Consider the following 23,891-nt stretch of genomic DNA (forward strand, 5'->3'; position numbering starts at 1 on the left):
ATTTTGTGCATTCATCCTTCCTTTTTTGAACAAGACCTCACTGAGCTGTTCCACAGCATCATGCTATCACCACCATATTTTCAATATAGGCAGTGTTTGACTTGTGCCACACATAATTATATAACTTTTTGTCAAAAAGATCTGTCTTGGTCTAGTCTGAGAGCAAAAACTGTTTCTCACATCTGGATTATTCTCCTGCAATTTCACAACCTCCAGATGGTTTTTATATTTTCTTTTCTGGCTTTTTCTCTTGCTAGACTCCCATACAGACCAGTGTCATACAGAGCTGTAATGCTTGACCCATACTTTCAATGAAGTATAGTGGTGGTAGTACCATTGTGGGGAGCTGCTGTTTATTAGCAGGGACTAAATGTAGCAAGCATGGATTGCACAGGGAAATAAGAAAAGAAAATTTGTTTCAGTGTGAATATAACCAAGGGTTTATCTTTCGGCATGACAATTATCCCACCCCCATCCACCAAAAAGGACAAAATAATTTTGAGGTGGCTCAAGTATAAGATGGTAAATCTCCCATAATATCCTAGTCAAAGCCCTGAACCAAACGCAGTTATAAAACTGTGGCACTAATTAAAAACTTAAATGCATAGCTATTATAACTCGAATAATCCAGAGTAAGAGAAAAATATGGCTCTATATGGGGACTGAATACATATGGAAACTGCATATTTCAGTATTTTATATTTATTAAGTTTTTTTTCTAATATAAAACAATATCACATAAAAAATAACTTTGAGTTTCAGTGCTTTCAAATAAAATTGTCACAAAAACAGAATTGGTCAAGAATCTAAATACTTTTCCCAGGAACTGTAAATGTTTAATTTTAGATCAGATGCAGTAATGTACACCTATAAAACATAAAATCATTTACATATTGCATTTTTAAAATAATAAACTTTGCTGTTTTGAATGTAGGAGAATGGGGGCTGAACTCCTCTCTATCTTTATTAGGTCCTCATTTGCTTTGATGGCCTCAGTGGGGGATCTGTGCAAGAAAGGTTATATAGTGGTGCAGCACATTCAGGTGTATGTACTGTGAGTAGTGGTTGCCCTTTGATACAGTGATATAGGTAGTTAAACACCAGTGGTATAATAGGTTAGGGTTAACCATGTAAGTTTTCTTGGATTCCCTTTATAGAGAAGGACATAAAGCTGGAAGCCTTGGATAGGGAAGGCCACTAAATTTAGAGCTTGGAGAAGACATCAGTGGACCCATAAATTTCCTAGATTAGGCTTGATGCTACATTTGATTACGCTATGGGTAAAGCTTTCTAAAGCTCAACAGTTTTCTGGAACAGATGGTACATTGGTTCTGTGGTTTGCACTGCTGCCTTTTAGCACTAGATTTTAAATCTGATCTGCACCCCCATGTTTGGGTTCCCTCTGGGTACTAGGGTTTCCTATTGCTCTCAAAAACATATAGGCAGGTTAATTGGTTCCTGAAGAAACTGACCCAGTGTGTGTTTTGTGAGTGTATAGTTTTGCTGGGGCATGGACTGATGGCAATGATGAATGATCTCCTTAGACCTGCATAAATTTATTGAAACAGCATAAACAAAGGCTAAAAAATAGCATAAACAATAACCCTAGAGTGAGGTTTTTTTTTTTTTTTTACCAGTCAGTAACTAATACCTCTTTGTGGAAGAAACTGATTGTGTGACATCTGTACCATAACAAATTCAACAATAAATTGTTTCAGCTAATGATGTTCAAATTGTTTTGTTAATTAAAGGTACCTTCATTCAATGTACAGCGAGGACCCCTTTAGCAAAAGAGTGATTTGTGCTTTGCTAGAAATTGCTCACAGAAGCCACAAACATATACATATATATATATATATATATATAATTATTTTGCTTTTGGTCTACCATAAGTGCACAATTATTATGATTATTTTTTTTCTTCTAAAACTGATTCCAATCTCATGTCTTCCCTAGTAGGTATGTAAAAGATATGCTAACCAAAAGCAATTAAAACCAGTACAAGTATGGAACCTGGTATTAAGAATCATCAGGACATGAACATTTCTAAATAAAGGGTCTTTCAATAATTTGAATCTCCATAATTTGCCTACAAAAAAATCATTAAAAACATTAAATGAACCCAATACAGGCTAATTAGCTGGGATGAAGTACAAGGTACTTTTTTATTATTACAGAGAAAAAAGGAATCATTTTTGAAAACCTTAATTATTTCACTAAAATGGAGTCGATGGGAGATGGTCTTTCCATAATTCTGAGCTTCCTGGATAATGGGTTTCCAGATAAGGGATCCCATACCTGTACTGTATATCTGTATATATATATTTAAATTTCCCATATATATATATGGGAAATTTAAATATCAAAGTTATTCTGTGATAGCATTATTCTGAAGAAAGTATTATTTTTACAATGCCATTTGGAAAGTTAACAGGGCTTTGTAGTTCTTTAATATGTAGTTTTCTTTAGTATGCAGGGTAAAGGATAGTAAATTCTAGATTGTAAGTAACAGCTAAAAATACAATTTAAATAGCAGTTATGAAAACAGGCACTTGTAATAAAAAAAAGTGTTCCCTAAAGATATCTATAAAGTGGACTAGCCACCTTTTTTACATATTCATTCAGAAAGCCTGATCTATCGTCCTTATTGAGCGTAACTATATGCATTGATTCCTAAAAATAAACAACTAAATCATAACAGAAAAAAATGCATTCCTTAGAAAGGTGCATATTATCCTTTAGCAAATGCTCATCTAGCTCGAGTCATATTTGCAGCCATGGAATGCAGAGAGTAATCCTTCTCCTACTGAGACTGGGTAGGGAGGTAGAGGGGAGTACATGAGTAACATTGGTAATTACTGACAATATCACTAAGCACCATCTATAAGGATATATGTTATGGGTTAATAGTGACTTGTAAGCTATAAACAGTTTTGTAAGGATATTAATAGTGATGAGTGAATCTTTTTGCCAGGCATGGATTCGATGTGAAACCATCATTGGTGAATTTTTTTGCAAAACTGATGTGAGAAATCTCCGTGACTAAAAATTCACAGAGTGAGAAAAAATTTGCTGTCTCAACAAGAATGTGGCCGTGTCAAGAACTGTGGTCATATAAAAAAAAATAAAATACAAATGTGAGTTTAGAGCTCTATACATAAAAACTCAACCATGTTCTGTTCATTCCTATGGGATTGGAAGCATATTTATTTATGGGTGAAAGTTACCATTTACCATTTGATAAATACGCTTCTAAAAATGTGGGTGAGTTTATATGTATTAAGCTCTAAACCCACATTTTGATGAATCTGCCCCTAAGAGTTACCTTTCAGGTAACTTCTAATGTACAGCTGTACTTATTGTTGTATTTTCAAACTGGGTGTTTTTCTTATAAACATGGTTCATGAGTGGTACAAGCAATTAAAGTAGTAGAGAGAAATGAATGTAACTGATGACATCATTAAGCACCATTGATATGAGTGTAATTTCAGGTTATTTATAACTTTTGTGTATTATAAAAGCATAAAATACCTTTATTACACAGTAATTTGCGTAATTTGGGCGGTTGGTGTTAAATTAACTTGCTTTATTACCCTGTGGAAGTTAATTGCTTGTGGCCAATTTATAGCTACTTATTAAAACTGAAAAATCTCATTTTCTAGCAGTTCTGAAAACACCTGTCAATCACAAAAAAAAACAAATAAAAAAGGTCAATTTTATTTCAAAGTTTGCTTCTTATATTGAAGCACATATTAAAGCAACAGTACGATGTTCATAAAATATAAGTGTGATGCCGTAACATGTCAGAATACTGATATTTTGTATGTATACTAAAATAAGAATTTGAAAATTGTACAAATAGATACATTAAAAATGACATAGAAATAGGGTGCGTATCTGGCACGTATTAGTTTAAGACAGGATTATAAGCAAAAAGATTTACAAGAATCAGCAGTAACAAGTCTGATGCTCAAGAGACAGAATAATTGTACATTTTACTGTACATACATTATATGGATTGAAGCTGGCTGAATATTATATATATTTTTTTTCAAGTTTAAAAATGCACTACATATAAAGTGTCCATAGTTTAAGGCGAAATTACAGCTCAAAACTGTTATCCTTTTTTTTTTTTTTTCATTTGTGGAAGCTTTGTTTGAGAAGATTTGATGGTTATGTTATATACTGTAAAGATTCCCCTTTTTTGTTGCATTTTTCCTGCATTTCCATTTCTTTAAATAGGCTGCATTTCACAAGTGGTTTCTTGAGAGAGAAAAAAAAACTAATACACAACTTCTACACAGGCCATAGGGTTTTCACAGTATCCACCACCATTTAACAGTTCTTGTTTTGGAAGGAATCCTGTCTGTAAACCTTGCAAGGTTGAAGAAGCCTTTTTCATGTTTTCTTTAAAAAAAATACCTGTTAATGTTTACTCTGGATATTTGAGTACATTATGCAGTTCATAAGGCCAAATTCAGAACTTAATCGTTAAGAGTCATCTTCACACATGTCTTTGGACCCATATAAATCTGCTAGTTTCTTAAATCGAGGTCCCCAGTTTTGTAGATAATCATAGTCCAAATCTGAATCTGTAGAGGCTGACTCTAATGAACTAAGAGATCCAGCCACAGAACCTCTCCCTTCATATCCATAGATCTGAATGGAGTCATAAGGCGGGGCTGTAGGGTCATTATCAGCTTCATGTATCCTTGTGTTAATGAAGTCATCAACATCAACACTGTTTGGTGCAGGTCTTATTCCAATATCTCTGGGGTTATATTGAAATTCTGGTTTAATATCTTTTCGTGGCATAAATCCATTAATCCCATCAGGATTCTGCAGGGTTGCAATGTCAAATGCTTCAGTGTCTTCCTCTCCACCACCTTCATCATCATATGTGATTATATTTTCCCGGATATCTTCCTCTTCAAAAACAATAAGAGGTTCCTTCTTTTCTCTCCTCAGAGTCACAAACAAAACCACAATCACTACAGAAGGAAAAAAATAAAAATAGGTAAATATTTATATTAATCATCTTTATAAAACCTGTTTAACCCTCAACATCAGCAGAAGTTTCTCTAAAACTGAAATAAATTGCTGTTAAAATACAGAATCTTCTTTTTATAAAGACTGATATTCTTTAGTTCACATCAGTAAAAAACAGCAAAAACGATTATTTTACTGCAATCAATTTTCACAATTGAAACTATTATAAATTATATTACTGTAGTGTTTATACAATACATTTAATTAAAATTATAGATTCATAGGCTGCTAATTCCAATTTTTGAAATGTATTAGTCCTTTTATGTTCAGATGTTACATTTTGTATTTGAAAAGAATAATGGATAATTGGCAGAGAAAGAAAATACAACAGAAAGTGACTTATTTAATACCTAATAAAATAACAATGCAAGCAAGGATTGCAATCAGTGCTCCAGTACTGAGTCCAGCATTAAGGGATTGAGGCTCGGCATTACAAGAAAGCTGAGATCCGTCACTATTGCAACTGCATATTCGGACAGAAAGAGTATTGGTGCTGCTCATCGGAGGGCTTCCCCCATCACTTATAACAACAGGAACCAAATACAAGTCTTGTTTCTGGCGGCTGAAAACTCCACGGCCAACACGAATGCTTGCTGTGTTATCTACAATATTAAAGAAACATAAATTATGAACAAACACAAGGCTTATTTGCCTGCATCTATTGTACAAAGTATGGTGAAAGCCATTGCCCATTGAAATATCGTATAACAACAGTAAATATTTCACCAATAATTGCCAGCTTCAGGGTCAGATCCAAGACAGAGAATCCCAGCTGCAAACAGTCCTATACTTTGATATTTTTTTTTTTTATGGAAAAAAATTATTTGCTTTTTAATAAATATATATTATTACCACATTTTATAAATATCATTATGCTGTATCCTAGTGTTTTTGTTTTTAATTCTGGTTAAAAGTATTCTGTATATGATATGTATGATATTTATGTATTTTGCTTCACTTTAAGAACTCTCCAAATCAATCTAATTGGCTTCTGGTGAAATACAGTGTGTGATGTTATATGGACCATATGTAAGATCCACTGGAGAATGAACTGATGAACAAGTGCAGTAAAAGCATGTTGGTGCTATGTTAATAAAGAAAAATAACTGAAATATCAAGATTACCTCACTGTTGATATGTTTACAAATATGGGCTTGCACACAATACAATAAAAATTTGCAAACATTAGTTCTTGGCTCATGTGTATTTTCTAAAAGCCTAGGTGCAGCTGCACTTATGTTATCGAATTCAGTAGGCTAGGTCAATAAGCAAAATTCAAAAGTGTAAACTGTTTGCCTAGTCAAACCAGCCAAATTTCTGTAATTTACCTATTCATATTAGCTAAATTTCACTAACACAGAAAACCAAGGAAGCCACTTACATTCTGCTCACCATGGTTTGGATGGCATATGTCGTTCATCGATAAAAGTGCTGCTATATTAAGGGTTATTGATATAAAAGCCAAACAGCTCATGTAAGTAATTCCCACACAAAAGGCTTTGATTAGAAATTCAATTGAAAAGGAGGCAAAATCACTTTGAAAATCTGACTGTGTTTATTTGTAGAGTATACGAGTAGATGGACCTCAGCATGTGAGTGTGGCTTGGTCCTTTAACACAGCTTGAAGTTTCCAATTACCTCATGGATTTTTATGCAAAATAAGCTTGTGAATGGGAAACTTTGTAACACAAGAGGCTTGTAATGGGGATAGAGTCTGTGATTGCTTCTTTTTTGGTTGCCGCACCATGTAATTACTTGCAGAAATCAGTAAAAGGATCTCTTTTAAAAGCTATATTCATATTACAGAGCAATAATAACCTCGCAAATTGGGTGTTTTATGCCTTTCTACAGTGTTGGTGAAGAATTTGATTTTCAGTACCCATAAAAGGGAAAAAAGTAAATAATATTGCTGTAACAGAAACTACTACTAAGCCTAATAACTCTTTCACAAATTGAAACAGATATATACTAAAAGGTATGTGTATACATGATATACAGTTATATATATATATATATATATATATATATATATATATATATATATATATATGTATATAATAAGTCATCGAGGAGTTCCATGTCAGAGGCTAGAGGCTGAGTGCTTTTATAAAACAGATTTCCCTCTATTTATGAAATTATGAAACTCTATTCCTACACAGAGAAAAACAATACATGCCCCTTCACACATAAATGGCTCCCTACTAGTGCTCACTGAACTATACTATAAGGTTCTCCGCCATTATAGTTGACCTTTATTTGCGTATTAGTGTTCCACGAGTCAAAAAAACCCCCACATCCTAGTGTGTGTTTTTTTCCTTCTGTACAAATGCATTAAACATAAATAGACTCTTGTATTCAAAGGACAAGATTACATATAAATAATGAGTGATACAGGAGGTATATTTATACTTATGTTTAGAATTAAAGTGAAGTCCAACAAGGGAGGAAATCAAAGCAGCAAAAGCAGAATAGTTCATCAAGCCCAAAAAGTTATGATCCTAACAATATCAAGATTCAAATAAATAGCATGCTCATTTTTCTGAATAATCTGTTGAAATTGTAACTGTAATATAATTGTATGCTAGTAATTTATATTGTCATTATTTATTGGCAGTACCAACCTCGTTTGTCTACTATGGTGAAGTTTGGATTTGGGTGTACTATTTCTGGGGGAAAACTAAAGAAAAACCGAAGTCCATTGGCAGTATCATCTTTATCTATTGCAGTGATAGTCAAGAATTCCTGAAAAAGAAGAAATATTTAGTAGTATCAATAGAAAGGTATAGATATAAATATATAATATAATATATATAATACTATTTAGAAAAAAAAGAAAAAAATATATATAATGCTTGGTAGTAATGCACTGTAACTATTTATTCTTATATGGTTAAAGAGATTCTGGTTGCCTATTATAAAGTGATTCAACATCAAACACATTAGCTTTATATAAACAGGAAAAAAACAGTAAAATGAGATAACACAAGCAATTATACATAAACTACAGATTTAGCAAAAAATAATTGACTATATTCTTGTTGTAAGGCAGACGAGCAGTTAATGAATATGCTGCCAGTGGAACAGAAAAGCCATGTAATACATTTTTTGCAGACCACAATATTAAATTGATTCAGGCGATAATAAAATGTCTGCAAATAGGGAATTAAAGAGAAGTAGAAGTCATTTTTCAGTGGTTAAGTCACTGTTCTCTGACTTCAGGATTCCAGGGTGGACTATACCATTAACTCCTTTTGGCCTTAGCAATTTATGAAGTTAAGCATTTCATTTAAATCACAATTTCTCGATGGGTACGCACTCCAGAAATGGGTGAAGGTGGTTTAAGAAATAGCTTTATTCACATTTGTCCTGACGCGTTTTGTATTTTTCAACGCATAATCATAGGTATATTGCCAAACACATAATCACACAATTTAAAATACTGAAGGATCTGACATCACAAATTCTGTCCCCGCCCTTTTCTTAATTAACGCTTACTTATCTGATTAAAAACCACTGTGGATTTTCCTTCATTTCTTTTAGTTAATCAGTTTCAATTTCACTAGTCTAGTTTACTAGTTTATAAATTATATTGTTCCTTGCTAAATCTCATAAACATTAACTTTGTAAAGCAACAAGTTAACAATTACATATAAATATATTTATTCATTCAATTAAATAAGACCAATTGAAACTTTTTAAGTTAAGTCACTGTTCTCTGACTTTAGGATTCCAGGGTGGACTATATATATAACTCCTTTTGGCCTAAGCAATTTATGAAGTTGAGCATTTCATTTAAATCAAACAATTTTGTAAAATTTGACATAAAATTATTTAAGTACTTTTCAAATAATGCCAACCTTTCCTTTTGATATCATTTCTTTGTCTAAAAGCTCTGGGTGCACTATTTCTAAAATAATGTATGCCAGAATTTTACAGACATAAATTTTCTGAAGTCTGTGGGAACTTAGCCGTGTGAGAAATCTTGGAAAGAAATTAGCATAGTTCATAAAACAGCAAAACAAAATGTACACATGTTACACAATTTTACTACCTTTGCCAGTTTCTATGCACCCTTACCAGCTTTTTACAAAAATTTCATTTTTATCTTTGTAGTCATTTCTAAACTTTTCAAATATATAGGTATCACACCCATTATCCAGAAAGTCCATCTCCCATAGAGTCAGTTTTAATCAAGTAATTCTAATTATTAAAAATGATTCCCTATTTCTCTGTAATAATAAAACAATACCTTGTACTTGATCCCAACTATGCTGACAGAATCCATATTTGTGGCATTGGGTTTATTTCATGTTTAAATGATTTTTAGCAGACTTAAGGTATTGGGTAGAGATGTAGCGAACTGTTCGCTGGCGAACTAATTCGCGCGAACATCGGGTGTTCACAAGTTCGGAAGTTCGCGAACTTTTCGCGTATGTTCGCAATTTGGGTTCGCCGCGTTTTTTTTTCCGCTGCGTTTTTTCTCGGCCTAAAAACGCAGCACAAGCCACACATGGTGTTTTTCAGCCTAGTACTGGTGTAAGCAAATCCCGTTTCCATGGTGCTAATAGTGCGAAATAGCAAAAAACGCTGCGTATTTCCGCTAGGTCTGCCAGCTGCCTTCGCGGTTTTACGCAATGCTGTGTCAACAAAGTATTTTTCAGAGAAAGTTTTGCCCTTGATCCCCCTCCTGCATGCCACTGTCCAGGTCGTGGCACCCTTTAAACAACTTTAAAACCTAGAAAAGCCATTTCTGGCCAGAAAACTGATTTTAAAGTTCGCCTTCCCATTGAAGTCTATGGGGTTCGCAAAGTTCGCGAATATTCGCTCTTTTTGGCGTAAGTTCGCGAACGCGTTTGAAAAAATTAAATAAAAAACTTCCTCAGCTGCCGCTAGATGATATCTATGCAAATCTGGCAGCTGGGGTTGGATGCCGAGGAAGATTGCAGGCAGGAAGTAACATCACAAGCAGCCAGGTGTGTGATGTCCCTTCCCAATCTGGGGATGTATTTAGGCCCAAAGCCTAGGGTTGCACCGGACCTTAATACAGCCCTGCCTATACCTGTGCAATGTTTTTCATTAAAAAGGATTGTGTAAAAAGCAGATTCAAACTTTTATTTTACCGCACTCACTATTTTTAACACAGATTTATAAATATGATCTTTTCACTAAAGGTTGATATAAAATAAAACATGATTTTAATGAAAATGTGAGGCAATATCTTATCTTACCTCATCTTATTCATCATTACAGTACCCCATAAGTTATTTCCACGAGAGAAAGATTTTCATCTAAAATCTTTTTAAGACCTAAAGCTGAAACTAGCTAATTAATGCAGATAATGTGTTTTTTTGAGTTATAAAGTAATGGTATTTATTATTCAGAGTTTTTAAACTTATTACTGAACAACTTTCTGAAAACCCTGGTTCCAATTCAGTAAGATAACAAATAGTAAAGGAGAAAGAAAGCAGAGGAGAGAAAATACAGTACGTTCCATTAGTAGTTTTAATATTAGCATTAACCATTACTGTGAAGTTGTATTTTCTATTCTTTCCGCATGAGGAAATACCTGATTGATTGGGGCATTTTCACAGACAAAGGCTTCATAGGGCTTTGCAAATTCTGGAGCGTTGTCATTCTTGTCCAAGACCTTAATAGCCACTGGAACTCTTGTTTCATGAATACGGTTGTCTACAAATACAACAAAAAGAAAAAATCTCATGTGTTTCACGTATTCTTTAATATTAAAAGGGATCTCTGACCCAAAACAGTTTCTGCATAATGAAAGATAATGTAATGTAGAGTAATTACAATTAATTTTTCGTTGATTTGTGAAGGTGAAGGTCATTGGAAAATGGAATTGTAATTGAAAGCAGTATTTGCTTTATTCCTTTCTGTTTTCCGGTTCTGATTTTTGGAACAAGAAGCAGAGGTCAGTTCTTCTCAAGATCTGTTAATCAGGTGGCTTCTATTACATTTTGTTAAGAGTAAGAACCAGAAGTGTAGAGAATATAAAATAGATTACAAGTAACTTTTAAACTATTCCATTTTATGTAATTTATATACATTACAAAGTTGATTATAATTACATTTTCTTTCATCTTGCATAACAAAAACCCCTCTCTTTTTATGTAGTGATCTCCTTAAATTTACTTGCAACTTACAAAATCATTACCCAGCTTTACAAGTATTCTAAATTTGCAGTTTATTTACAACAAGATTATGGAATAAAATAATAATCTTAAAGGTAAGCTTTAGTTTTGACTGAGAAGCTGCAGACAAGCCATACAGTTAACAACCTATAGTAGAGATATGGAATATTTATAGCATCCTTATATCTTGTAGATTGTAAGCTCTTTTGGCAGGGCTCTCTTCACCTCTTGTATTGGTTATTAATTGCTTTATATGTTACTCTGTATGTCCAATGTATGAAACCCACTTATTGTACAGTGCTGCGGAATATGTTGGTGCTTTATAAATTAGTGTTAATAATAATAATAATAATAATATCTAGAATGTTTAATAAATTTCATGAAGAGCCCACAGAAACCCTCCAGCCCTGACAAATCTGACAAACTTGCTCCAAATTACAGCAACTAATTCTCCAATATTTACATTCTGACACACTTTTAGCCTTCCACAAAAGGTAATATTTTTTCTGCTAAGAAGAGTTGCAAAAATCTTGCCCAACTGGTTAGGCAGCATCAGTGCTCATTTCCTTGATTTAGAGTGTGACTAAATTACAGCCACCTGCTAAAGGGAGGGATCACTTGAGTTGTCTCGCCAATTAGGGTGAGAGTTTCAAAGTAAAATCTCTCACCCTATTCTATGAGTTATCAAGACACTGAATTATACTGAACTTGCACTTTTAAGTGGGAAGAGAGAATGGTACATCTGCAGGAATACATAGCAGACTGATTTAACGAGAGGAGAATAATAAGGTAGAATGGCAAATGGAATAGACAATAGAGGACAAAATGGCACAAGATGGCAAGAGAACACAATAGCACATAAGAAAGAGAAATATAAAAGAACAAAAAGGGCATAGAACAGAGATTGATAGAGAAGAAAGGATAAAGGTGTAAGAAATTAATACAAAAGCATGAGATGGAGTGTGTGAGAGAGGAGGAGGGTATTTTGTAGAGCTGGATACGAGTTTACTAAACTGAGAGATGTTTGAAGTGAATTGAAAGGGTTGAGAACAAGAGATTAATTTAATTTGCTAATTTTTCAATTTATAAAAGTTTTAATAAATTTCAGATCAGGAAAAATCTTTATCTGAAAAGCTCCATGTCATGTTGTCATGCTGTCATGTTTTTATGAATAGTTATCCAGAAACCAAAACATAAATAAATATTCCCAACTCAGCGCAGAAAGAAGTAAACAGCCCTGTTGCATCTGCTGTTTAGAAAGAAAAAAAGGATATAGATAATGAATTAAAATCACCCAGGGAATACTTACGAAGTTCAGTTGCGATGACTGAGATGTTGTGCCAAGAGCTTTCCTCTCTATCCAAACCCTTTGTGGTTTTGATGACACCATCCTCTGGGTTGATGCTGAAGAATCTGTCAAGGTCAGTGTGGCGATCGATTGAATATCTAAAGTGGATGATCGTGGAGTAATTAGACAAGAGAATTACTAAGCAGCCTCATGCTCAAGTGTTAGATATTAAAGATTCATTGGAAAGTAGTTTCCCAGCAGCATGCTTTGCAAAATGAGAATATTAATGGAATCTATCAAACAACTTTTAAAAGGAAATTTGGCCTCATCATTTATTCATGTCTCCATGTAGTGAGCATTTTGCTGCATCAGGATACTCTTTCGTAGCTATTAATGTAAAAAAAAAAATAATATATATATATAAATATATCTATAATGCCAAACATAAGAAGTCTTAGGCATCAGTCAATGAAAAGCTGTTATATAAGATTAATCTCCAAAGATATATAATATGTATATAGATAATCTTCAGTATCGACTTTCTGAAAGCAACACAAGCATTGAAGAATAAATATGTTTATTGCCAATTTCAGGTAATCAGGTATTTGTATCTATATCTATATAAATATATGTCTATATACAGGTATATAATCTGGTATCTGGAAACCTGTAATCCTGAAACCTCAGGACGAGGAGTCCATTTTAAACAAATATTTTCCTTTTTCTCCGTAATATAATAAACGGTACCTTGTACTTGATCCTAACTAAGCTGCATAAATCAAATCCATAAATCCAAAGATTCATTGGAAAGTAGTATATATTAAGGCTATAGGCTATGTACCCCAAAATATGTGTGTGGGGGAAAGGGGTAGACACTGGACTTCTTAGCATCTTACAAATGAGTTTAGTAATGTAAAGGCATTAAATTGAGAAATGAAAGAAAGTTTATACAAACAAGGTGGTTAAAAGTACCACCAAATTAGAATACTTTTGATCCCTTTCTCCCCTAGCTTAAAGAATTACAAAGCTTCTGTTGGGGTAAAACAGCTGTTGAGGCTATCATTGCAAGGAGAAGGGACCCCCCCAACCAAGTGTGCCTGCTGTACACTATTTCTGTGTGCCTGTAATAAATTGTAGAAGCTGGAGGTTGACCTGTGTGGTATGAAGAAAAGTAAATGATCCACACAGCAATACAGACTTTAAGACCTCCAGCTGCTGTGTTTCTTTATTTCTGTGTTTGTTTAAAAGCATCCTTAAAAATGGCATAGCTATCCCATTTTAACTTGTCAGTATATCAACCTGAGATAGATGCAGACCTCTTTATATCAAGAAAGCCTACAGTTTATATTCTGTGCTGCGGCAAAGAAAAGAAAAACTTAACAAAAAAAATTCTTCCAGGCATTAGGATGTCAGAAAATTATATATAAGACCTTCTTCAAGAAATCCATTTTCTTATCCAGGTACAGAACTGGGTTATTTATTAAACCAGGAACAAATGAAAACATTAATAAAAGGATGTTTACACCTTCAGTAGATATAGCCAACAGGCTATAAAGCTTTGGTACTGACAAAGTCTTACTTTAGTTAAACCAGAAATGGAGACATTTCAAACAGTATAAAGATACTTTGTAAACTAATTTGGTAATTGTTAGTTGAGACACAAAGGCCACTTCTGTATACTTAGGATAAGGTTCAAACTAATATTTATACTTTTCTTCTAAGGAGTTGCAAATTATTACAATTTAATTGACATAAACTGTCAATTAAATCTTCTGATATTTCTGTTTCTATAGCAAAAAAAGGCTTCATAATAAAGTAATTTCAGGCTGAATTTGGCTTTATTTCAGGTTTCAACAGGTTGTCCTTGATACCAAAATCTAAACTATTATTTTCTATATTTGTTTTTGTGCTTTGTTACGTGTTCTTTAATTGATGATAAATACTTTTTATTTGAGGACTACACATAGAAGTCAAAGAAGACATACTGGCTATGATTGGGAATCAAACCAGCTTTCCTAATTCAAAATGCATTATCAAAGTCAGACCACAAGGGCAGATAGCTTTTTATTGCCATGTTTTGTTTGTCTGTTATCTAAAATGTATTTTATTTAATGAAAACTATCAAAACCTTGAGGAAACCCATGCAGACAGTGGGCAAATATAAAGGAGATCCTATACTAAGGGAGGGCAGGGTACAAAGGGCTAAAAAAACAAGAGGAATTCACCGTGATCATTAAGAGGTTTGCTTTTGCACGCTTTCACTTGTAAATTACCTCTACTATACCCTTAAAAGCTATGCCCTGTTTGGAATAGAACTAAGGACCTAAGTGCAACAAGGTCAGTAGTGCTAACCACTAAGCAACCATAAAAATCAATAGTTAAAATGTCTAACTAGTAAGCTATAAGATTTTTATCTTAATAATTTTGGCCACCTATTTACTAGATGCATTTATATAAAGAATGTTTCTCATAATCATTTTTAGCACAAAGCTTGTTCTACTTAGCGAATGCTTGCTTTGAAGCATTATACAAAAATAGATGGTAATGTAATGGATTTGATGGGTTTTTAATGATTTCTGCAAATACAACACATACGGCTTATTGGTTTAAGCGATGGTAAATGTAATTGGATGATCAACCTCTGCTCTTGATTGTCAGTATGTAAAAAGTCAGACAAGGTCCATATCTGCTATACAATCCATTAGTGAAACAAGACTTGGGTTCTTCTGAAATCCATAACCCTTGTTCTCTGTTGTGTATGTCTGACTTGAGGTTAACAGCATCAATTTGAAAGATGTAATGTAATGTAGTTTATGTTGGCAGCCTTGTATAATCTCAATGGGACATTAAGTACCTTGCATTTTCATTGCGAGCCTTAACTAAATGATACCAGCTTAACAATCGTGTGACTGAGTATTTACAATTACTAAGCGGTTTAAAGTTTAATGCAGCAAAATGTAGTGACTTTAGGGATGGAATATCTTCAAAAGGAATATCTTGATCCTAAATGTTTTTATTTATTTATGTCATTTTTAAATCCATGTAACATTTCTATATTTTGCGTGATAATTTTTTTTTCTTGTATAATGCTGCTATAACATATGGTCTAAAGGAAACTTCTTATATTTCATCCAAGAAATTCATAATTGATAGCTTAGAAATAACTGCTTAAATGTAAAACTTAGAATTCAGATCAGTGAGCTGCATTACCTCTGGGTCAGGTAGATATATACAATATTTTACACAGTCACCAAAGGACACAAACTCTGTGCCCTTCTAGCTTTATCTAGCTGCCCAGAATGAAGAGGGCAGCCCAAACTCTGCACTCTCTGAATGTCTGCCTTTTCTGCCTGCGCAGGTTAATAGAACCACATAGAGATCTGTTGTAAATTAACTGTGCTACAGAACACCGCAGGGTGAAGATTTGGCAACATTGTACTATTGCAAAACGCTGTAGCAGGGCACTAAATACTTTTCCATGTGCCTTTATAACATATAGCAAAGGGTGTAGGGGTAAAACCATCCACAGTGTGGCTAGTCGATTGGCATTTAGGCCCCTTGAGTCTAAGGTGTAGATTGTAAGCTCTTTTGGGCAGGGCCCTCTTCACCTCTTGTATCAGTTATTGATTGCTTTATATGTTACTCTGTATGTCCAATGTATGAAACCCACTTATTGTACAGCGCTGCGGAATATGTTGGCGCTTTATAAATAAATGTTAATAATAATAATAATAAGGTGGGGGTAGGCCTTTGTGGGAGTAGCTAATGTAAGATTAGTCCTTATTACAGCTCACTCCGAAAGTAAGAGATATGCTAAAGGTAGTTAGTAAGCAGTCTAAAAGTTCAATGGGTAGAAGGATTAGTAAGTCTTAAGTGCCACTTGCTGATTAGAAACTCAAGTGTACAGACTTGTACATCCCACGGAAGTTACACTTGGATGATCTTGTACTAAATGCTTTCAAACAGTACTATCAACTAGTTGTTACTAATATGCTGCCTGAGCTAAACCATCAAAAGTAGTTACTTGTGAGCTATTTACTGACCACTTTTACTGTACAATTTTCAATGTTCCAGAAAATAAACAGTTCACTATTAAGAACCACTGGCACCAAATGTATTGTGACATCTACCCATGAGTGTGAGATCAGAGTGGATAACTCTGATAACTCAAACCTATAATACTTGGGCCCATCCTAAGAGAGTCACCTGTAATGCATACTCTACTGAATATTGCAAGGGGTTGTAGCCACTAGTCCCATGTCTAAGTAAAAGGCAATGCCCTTTGTCCAAAGGTAGTAAAGAGTACAGCACTGAATTCACAAATAGTGTTAAACATACATACAGTACATACATACATACATACATAGGTCTCTATATCTATATCTAAGAGCAGTGAGTGATACAGCAGGTGTGGGCTTTCTAAATAAATGATGGCAAATGGCAATGCTTCCTGAAAGCTTTTGTGGGCTCTGACAGTTTGATTGTTTGATTTAGGCATGCCAATCTTTTAAGCAAATTATTTTCTTTTTAATGATGTCCTGTAAAAAATAAGCAGTGCCATATACTAGCTGGTAACTAAGCTGCATAAATCCTTGTCAGTACAAAATGTTTTTTCATGTTTACATTTGTTTTTAGTAGATGTGATCCAAATGGAAAGAACCTATGGAAAATCTCCTTAAATGATTAATACTTAATAATTAGTGGCACAATACTGCATTGTATGTCTAATACTACTTTGTACTCTAAAGACTATCAGTGGTAGTGAATGTCCCTCCAACACTACCTATTACAGGGTAACCCTTTTAATATTAAACCTAACACAAGTAGTGTGCAGGTGATACCTTTATTGTCTAGCAATGATTTCAGCAAGCTTTCAGAAAATTTCAATTCCCAAGATAATTATTTTTAATATTAAAAGGGTCAGGTTATAACTTTGCCTAGCTAACGTGGTACAACACCTTTAGCACCGCTACCACAAACAGATCTGCATTGCATTCCTGAAATGCATTATTATGAAAATCTTTTATTTTTGTAATAATAGTTTTTGGTTAAGGACATAATTTTTTAATACTTATAGAAAACAATGAATAAAAAATATGAATTTACCTTATTGGGCTGTTAGCTGCATCTGGGTCTTTAGCGTGCACTCTCCCAACCACAGTATCAGATGGAGCATTTTCATATACTTCAAAAATGTAAATATGTTCTAAGAATATAGGAGGTTCATCAAAATCTTCTACTGAGATCTTCACAGTAGCTGTGTCTTTGAATGGTCCTCGGCTAAGGAATCTGGGATCAATATGAACATTGACAGCTTCAACCTTCATACTGTAGAACTTCTTGGTTTCATAATCCACCACCTAGGAGAACAGTTAATAAAGGTTTAAAAATTTATAGCAAAGTAAATAAATAGTCTATAGTAATTACATACATTTTTTTTTTACATAGCAGCATTCCTGGGTCCAGCATAGTACTGTGACACCATCAAGAGTCCCTCATGTCATATTCCACTAACTTAGTACTTTTAATTTTAAAACACAAAAAGTGTTTTTTGCTAAGTAAAATAATGAAAAAAAGGAGTAACTAACAGGGACAACTTAGCATAGCAGACAAGGTTCTCCTGAATGTGTGAAAACACTTTGCTGGGCTTAAGGACAGTCTGTTCAGAACCCAGTGCAAAGTTATAAAAATGGAATTAATAGGGAACCCTATGCAGAAAGCTTTGAGTAGAAAAGCATATTGCATTGGCAATTCACTTCCAGGGTGAAGGCAGAAGAAATAGTCTTCTTAAAGCCTATTTTTCTCCAAAAAAAAAGGCTTACAAAAATGTAAATGCCCAAGTCAGCACTACATGCATATCTTAAATGAAAGGTTTATGAAAGCATTTTAACTGTGTTTAACGGCTGGGAATTGGGCTTAGCTTGTGAGTAGCAAAGGCAACAACAAGCAGTTATCAATGGATCCATTAGTTTAAGGAATCAAATGTACATACAATTTAAGACATATCTGGTTCTCTGCTTATCTAAAACAAATGGCTATAAACTAGATTTTGTCTTTATGAACTACACAAGCTGTTTTGTAGAGCATGTTATTAATAAAAACAAAAATGGGTCACTACTAGAACTGGCATAAAACATTATGTATATTATTCCCTGCCTGATAAATTATTTCCAGCCAATGTCACATACACATTATAAATTCTAGAATCTATGAATTGTTGCCTTACCTTTTTAAGTTTTACAACGCCTTCCTGAGTTTGATAATCAGCTGTGATTTCAAACATCTCTGCACCATCTCCTTCAAGAATACGGTACTTTATTAAGCCATTTTCACCAATGTCTGGGTCTTTAGCTTTTATTCTTCCCACTTCTTCCCCTGGAACAGCAGCTTCTGACACAGACATGGGGTATGCACCTGAACACATAAATTTAGGTTGTAACTATCCAGATGTTGGATCAGTCCTACAAAAACATCTTCAAAGAAAACTATAAAACCCCATTGTTTCAATGTATTCCCATGAGAGAAGTTCTGGAAAAAGTTAGACAAGTATAGGAGGGAATTGAAGTCCATCAGCAAAAATTCAACTCAGTACTAACCATGGCAAAATGGTTTTTATATATTCTTATTCCAGACTATTATCAGTTAATATGTTTTTATTTTCCATTTTTACTGTTTTCTGCTTTCTTTTAAGTGCAGCAGAAAATAGGACAATTGACCTATATGATTGCAGCATTGTTCAAAAGCATAAATGGGTTACACGGTGTCACTAGTGGCAGTGATTAGTATCTAACCCTAAAGCTGATATGTGAATAATATAGGACATTGAGCATTATCTGTGACCACTGTATCATAGCAAAATATACATAATATGGGACAATAAGCAGAATCTGTAGCCCTATAGCATTGGCGCAGATTAGGGCACATTAAGTTAGTAGTAATAACACTACTGCAGTCTAATATGAGATATTAGACACAGTCTATTAGGCAGTCTGTACAGATGAAGCAAAAAGCTGGACATGCAACACCATTTTAAGACAAATGCAATTCAGTGCTCTATCTGTGACCCTATAGCAGTGCCAGTAGTGCAGGAGATTGGGAAAGTAGAAGTGTATGTAATTATATGGCAGAAAGCCAGTAATACAGGTGATAAAAGTATTTGCAACCCTACAGCAAGTAACTAGTTCAGAATATTGAACCTTTGTGAATTTTGAACCTTTACCTGTGATCTTAAAGTTAAACAGTAAACAGTAAAATAGGAAATGGCAATTTTTGCAGCTTGCATGCAATAAAGGATATAGGACTCAGCAAAGGAAGAGCAGTGTACCGATCAGCATTGGTTTATGTCACACCTAATTCTTATTAGAAGTGAATTAGTGTTGATTTATATTCCCACCTTAATTAGCATCAATCAAAATAATACAATATGGGTTGATTTGGGTTAACTCAAGCTGGGAATAGGTCAGAATCAGCAGGTAAATGATTTCTGGCCTAATACATATGCTGCAAACTGCCACACTTTGGACAACCTCCTGATCTGTCTAAAAGAATTTGCTTATCTTTTCTAAACAACTCAGAAGCCCATCATCATTCTGAAACTGGCATTGTTCCCAGAATGCATATTGTAATGTGTGCTATAAGCTTTTATATTTTTAGGCAAAAGAATAGAATGGAAAAGAATAGAGTAGAATAGAACAAAATAGAATAGAATAGAGTAGAAAGATAGATAAAAAAAATTTGTAACATTCAGATACCACTTACTTTGTGGAAACTTTGGTGGATTGTCATTGACATCTGTCAGCGTTATTGTCACTTTAGTTGTCCCTGAGAGTCCTCCCATGTGTCCTCCCATATCCTTTGCTTGAATAACTACATGATATTCTTCCTTGGCTTCTCTGTCCATGTTTGGAAGAGCCGTCCTAATGATTCCTATGTATAGATCATGGCAAATAAATAAAACTGCAGCAGTTGGATTTAGATATTGCAGAAAATTTGGATATTTTAATTGTTGAATCTTTTGAAGACTGCTTAAAAGGGTTGTTAACTTTTTCATCAACATCTCCTAATTGGATATCACTCTGATCACACAGTCAAGGCTTCTATAACTGAATACTGATTTACCAACTCAAAATTTTAAGACATGGGTTGGTTATAGGTTATCTTAGTCCATTGTTCAATCCCCTAATTTGTGCAAATGTAATGCTAAATGGAAGGTTCATGTTTAGTGCATGGGTTTATTGTAATATTGGGGTTTGTAACTTTTTAATTAATCCACGTAAGAACTCTAGGGTCATTAATATCTACAAATTAACATATTTTTTATTAAAATGGCTAACTAAAGGACATTTAAAAAGTGCTATTTTCTTAATTTTGCATTGTTATTGTACTTTTTTTATTTCCCTTTTATAAATATCACTCTGACAAGATTTATTTTTTATTTAGAGGAAATGATAAGATACAAGAACGGTAAGAACGGTTCTCGAAATCAATAACTCCTTAGTGCCTTAGTAGACTTGGATTAATAACAGATGTTTGGCTTGCTTCACAGTTCAAATACCTTATATTAACCAGATGAAGGGCAAAAAAGTGCAGGTTTATTGCTTGGTAATAATGAAACTGTTTACCTGTTTGTGCTTCGACTGAAAAATACGGTTGCCCTTCGAGAATACTATACACAAGCTTAGCGCTGTTTCCATATGTTGGATCATCTGCATCAGAAGCTGTTACTTGAATTACAGATGTACCTACAGAATAGGAAAAAAGCAGCATAGCATTAGAAGCATTTTCATTAATTCAAGAAAATGTTCTCATTTATGTTGATTAGCTATTCATTATGATAGCTAAATGATTCTCAAGGATTTTCTGATATAAAATCTACATGAGAATCCAATACTTCAGAGATAATGTGTCAGTACTTGATGATGATTACAGGTATTGTCCCTTATTAATAGCAGTTTTACATTACAGAGAAATGCAATATTCTAAAAACACAGCACTTAGTGAGTGATATTAATATATATATTCTCTCCTTTGTATCCTGTACAATCATCTACTGTTAATACCGTGCATAAATGGGTAATAATCCATGTTAGTGATTTTGATTATATCTAGAGGGATATTGCAGATTTTTTTTATATTGAATCAAAAAAGGGGTAACTTTTCTACTAAATCAGTAACACCATATCACCAGTTGAGAGCAAAATATTCTTGGAATACAGATCTGAATTAGTCTTAAGCCTAACAGGACAATAATTTCAATTTAATGTTTTAGGGGATCCAGGGGATAGTTAGATGCTTTAAATTAGCCATTGAGCCATTCTGCTAAATTTCCCCTTGGCTTTAAAAATGCATTTTATTTGAAAGTGACCCTATTGGGCACTTCTAAATATAGTAAATTAAAATTTTGTTAATTATCCCACAAGGAATTACCATTCTAAGTGGCGCTAATAATGAGCAGGCTCCCTAAAGCATTGGCACAAAAAGTCCGAATTTCCCTTATCTTGTTATACATTATATCACAAAATCATATTGTACAAATGTAATAAATATAGTCACTGAAGCATTGTTTAATAAAATATCTTCAATTATCATAAAAAGAAGAGATTTGAACATAACCAGCCTCTCCACACAGAATTTCAGCTTTATCTTTATATTAACTGAGCAGAATGTATACAGTGACATTATATTTATAATTTGTTTTCATTTTTCATTCCTTGACATTTTTTAATAATTTTTTTGTTGTTCTCTAAATATCCAGTTTGGTGTTTAAATTTCCATTTTATTGGTTGGGTTAGCGATGCATATAACTAACCAATGATATGTTTTAGGTTAGAGTGGGGCCAAATAGAAAGCCAGGTAATTCAAAAGTTACCAAACAATATAAATAAAGCAATAATAGGTGCGCTTGACATATTAAGCAGCAAGAACTTGCCCATGGGTATCCCAGTATCCTAATCATCACCGCTAAGTACAGCAACACCAACCGCCAAGTACCCAACCTTTTGGGATAAGTTCTTTGGAAATATACATACCTACATTGGACATCTCTGGCACATTTGCATGGTAGTTTTCATGTAAGAACTCGGGGGGATTATCATTTATGTCTTGGACTTTAACGATAAACTCTGATGGCGGTTCCAGTGGTTTATTTGTTTCTCTGTCAACTGCCTGTGCCATTAAGGTATACTGAGCCCTTTCTTCTCGGTCCAGGGTCTTGGTTGCGTGGATATTCCCTGATTTGTCATCAATAACAAAAATGGTCCCAGCACCCTCTCCTGAGAGTATGTATTTTATCTTTCCATCTCCAGAGTCAACATCTGAGTGAAGCTATGTAGACATATACAAAACCAGACATTAGCAAGTGCAATTCATATCATAAACATTTCTTGATGGCTTTGTCAGATTTACATTGCATTTTCTGATATGAATGCACTAACTATTACATATTTCTGTTATTTATTTTAACCATTATTGCATTATGTAGTTATCTACAAACTCAATCACAAGGTTTGTATAAGGAGTATTTTGGTAAACAGTGTCTTATTGAATGCCATAATAAAAACGTTATATTATTTATATGCATTTATAGTATTTTTAAATATATTACATACCAAATCTTTTAAAGAAAATATATATAAAGGCCATACATATAAAGGCAATCCATAAAATGGCATCACTTAGGGGGGCATTTACTAACGTTCCATGCATTCAAACAGAAGGTATAACTTAATTAACTTAATTAATTAATTTTCAGTGTAACCCTACAACCACCTTCTACCCAGAACAGGTGGGTAAAATGATCAATAATGTAATAATGATCACTATCTCATAAATACAAAGTATAACTTTGGAATACCATGTTACATAATCCTGAACAAAATACCATTGAAGCCTATGTTGTCTACCCATTTGCACGTGACTTTCAGGTTGTGCAATACATAGTGTAAAATAGCTAGAGGGAAAAAATATGCAGTAGTTCTTAAACAATTGCTTTAGAAGATGAATGTCTTGGAAAGGTTTTCCTTCCACCAAACCATTTATTCATAATACCTTTATTGTATGAATAATTGTAAACTATGTTGGCTGTTGAAGTATCTGGTACAAAAAGCCACACCTTTTTTCTGCCTGAAATCAACAGGGTGCTTTGGATGCAATAACAAAGTCTGTTTCTTCTCTATAAGGGAACTTTACACAAAGATAAATTACATTAGGTCACTGATGTTAAAATGATAGACTGTTTGCTTCTCAAACTTTAGCTTCCCTGATTGTAAAAATGTGCTTAGTTTATAGAAATACACAGCCTAAAAGTGAAAGAAATCATTTTGGTGAGGAATATGCCACTGATACCCTGCTGTGAATAATAAGCAAAGCAATAGCAAACTCAGATAAAGAACAGTATGAGATAGCGG

At 33.8% G+C, this 23,891-nt stretch overlaps 1 protein-coding gene across 1 annotated transcript in view; it reads right to left on the reverse strand.

Annotated features, from left to right (window-relative positions):
• Positions 1–3,696: 3,696 nt before the first annotated feature.
• cdh11 (cadherin 11) overlaps positions 3,697–23,891 on the reverse strand; it is a 66,351-nt gene continuing 46,156 nt past the window's right edge. The window contains 10 exon segments of the mRNA NM_001015858.1: positions 3,697–4,991; positions 5,400–5,651; positions 7,671–7,791; positions 10,616–10,737; positions 12,508–12,644; positions 17,593–17,846; positions 18,713–18,900; positions 20,245–20,412; positions 21,108–21,227; positions 22,515–22,809. Of these exon segments, the coding sequence (NP_001015858.1) occupies positions 4,492–4,991; positions 5,400–5,651; positions 7,671–7,791; positions 10,616–10,737; positions 12,508–12,644; positions 17,593–17,846; positions 18,713–18,900; positions 20,245–20,412; positions 21,108–21,227; positions 22,515–22,809 (2,157 nt within the window). The 3' untranslated portion in view covers positions 3,697–4,491.

This window comes from Xenopus tropicalis, chromosome 4 (genome assembly GCF_000004195.4).
Source record: "Xenopus tropicalis strain Nigerian chromosome 4, UCB_Xtro_10.0, whole genome shotgun sequence".
NCBI classification, from domain to species: domain Eukaryota; kingdom Metazoa; phylum Chordata; class Amphibia; order Anura; family Pipidae; genus Xenopus; species Xenopus tropicalis.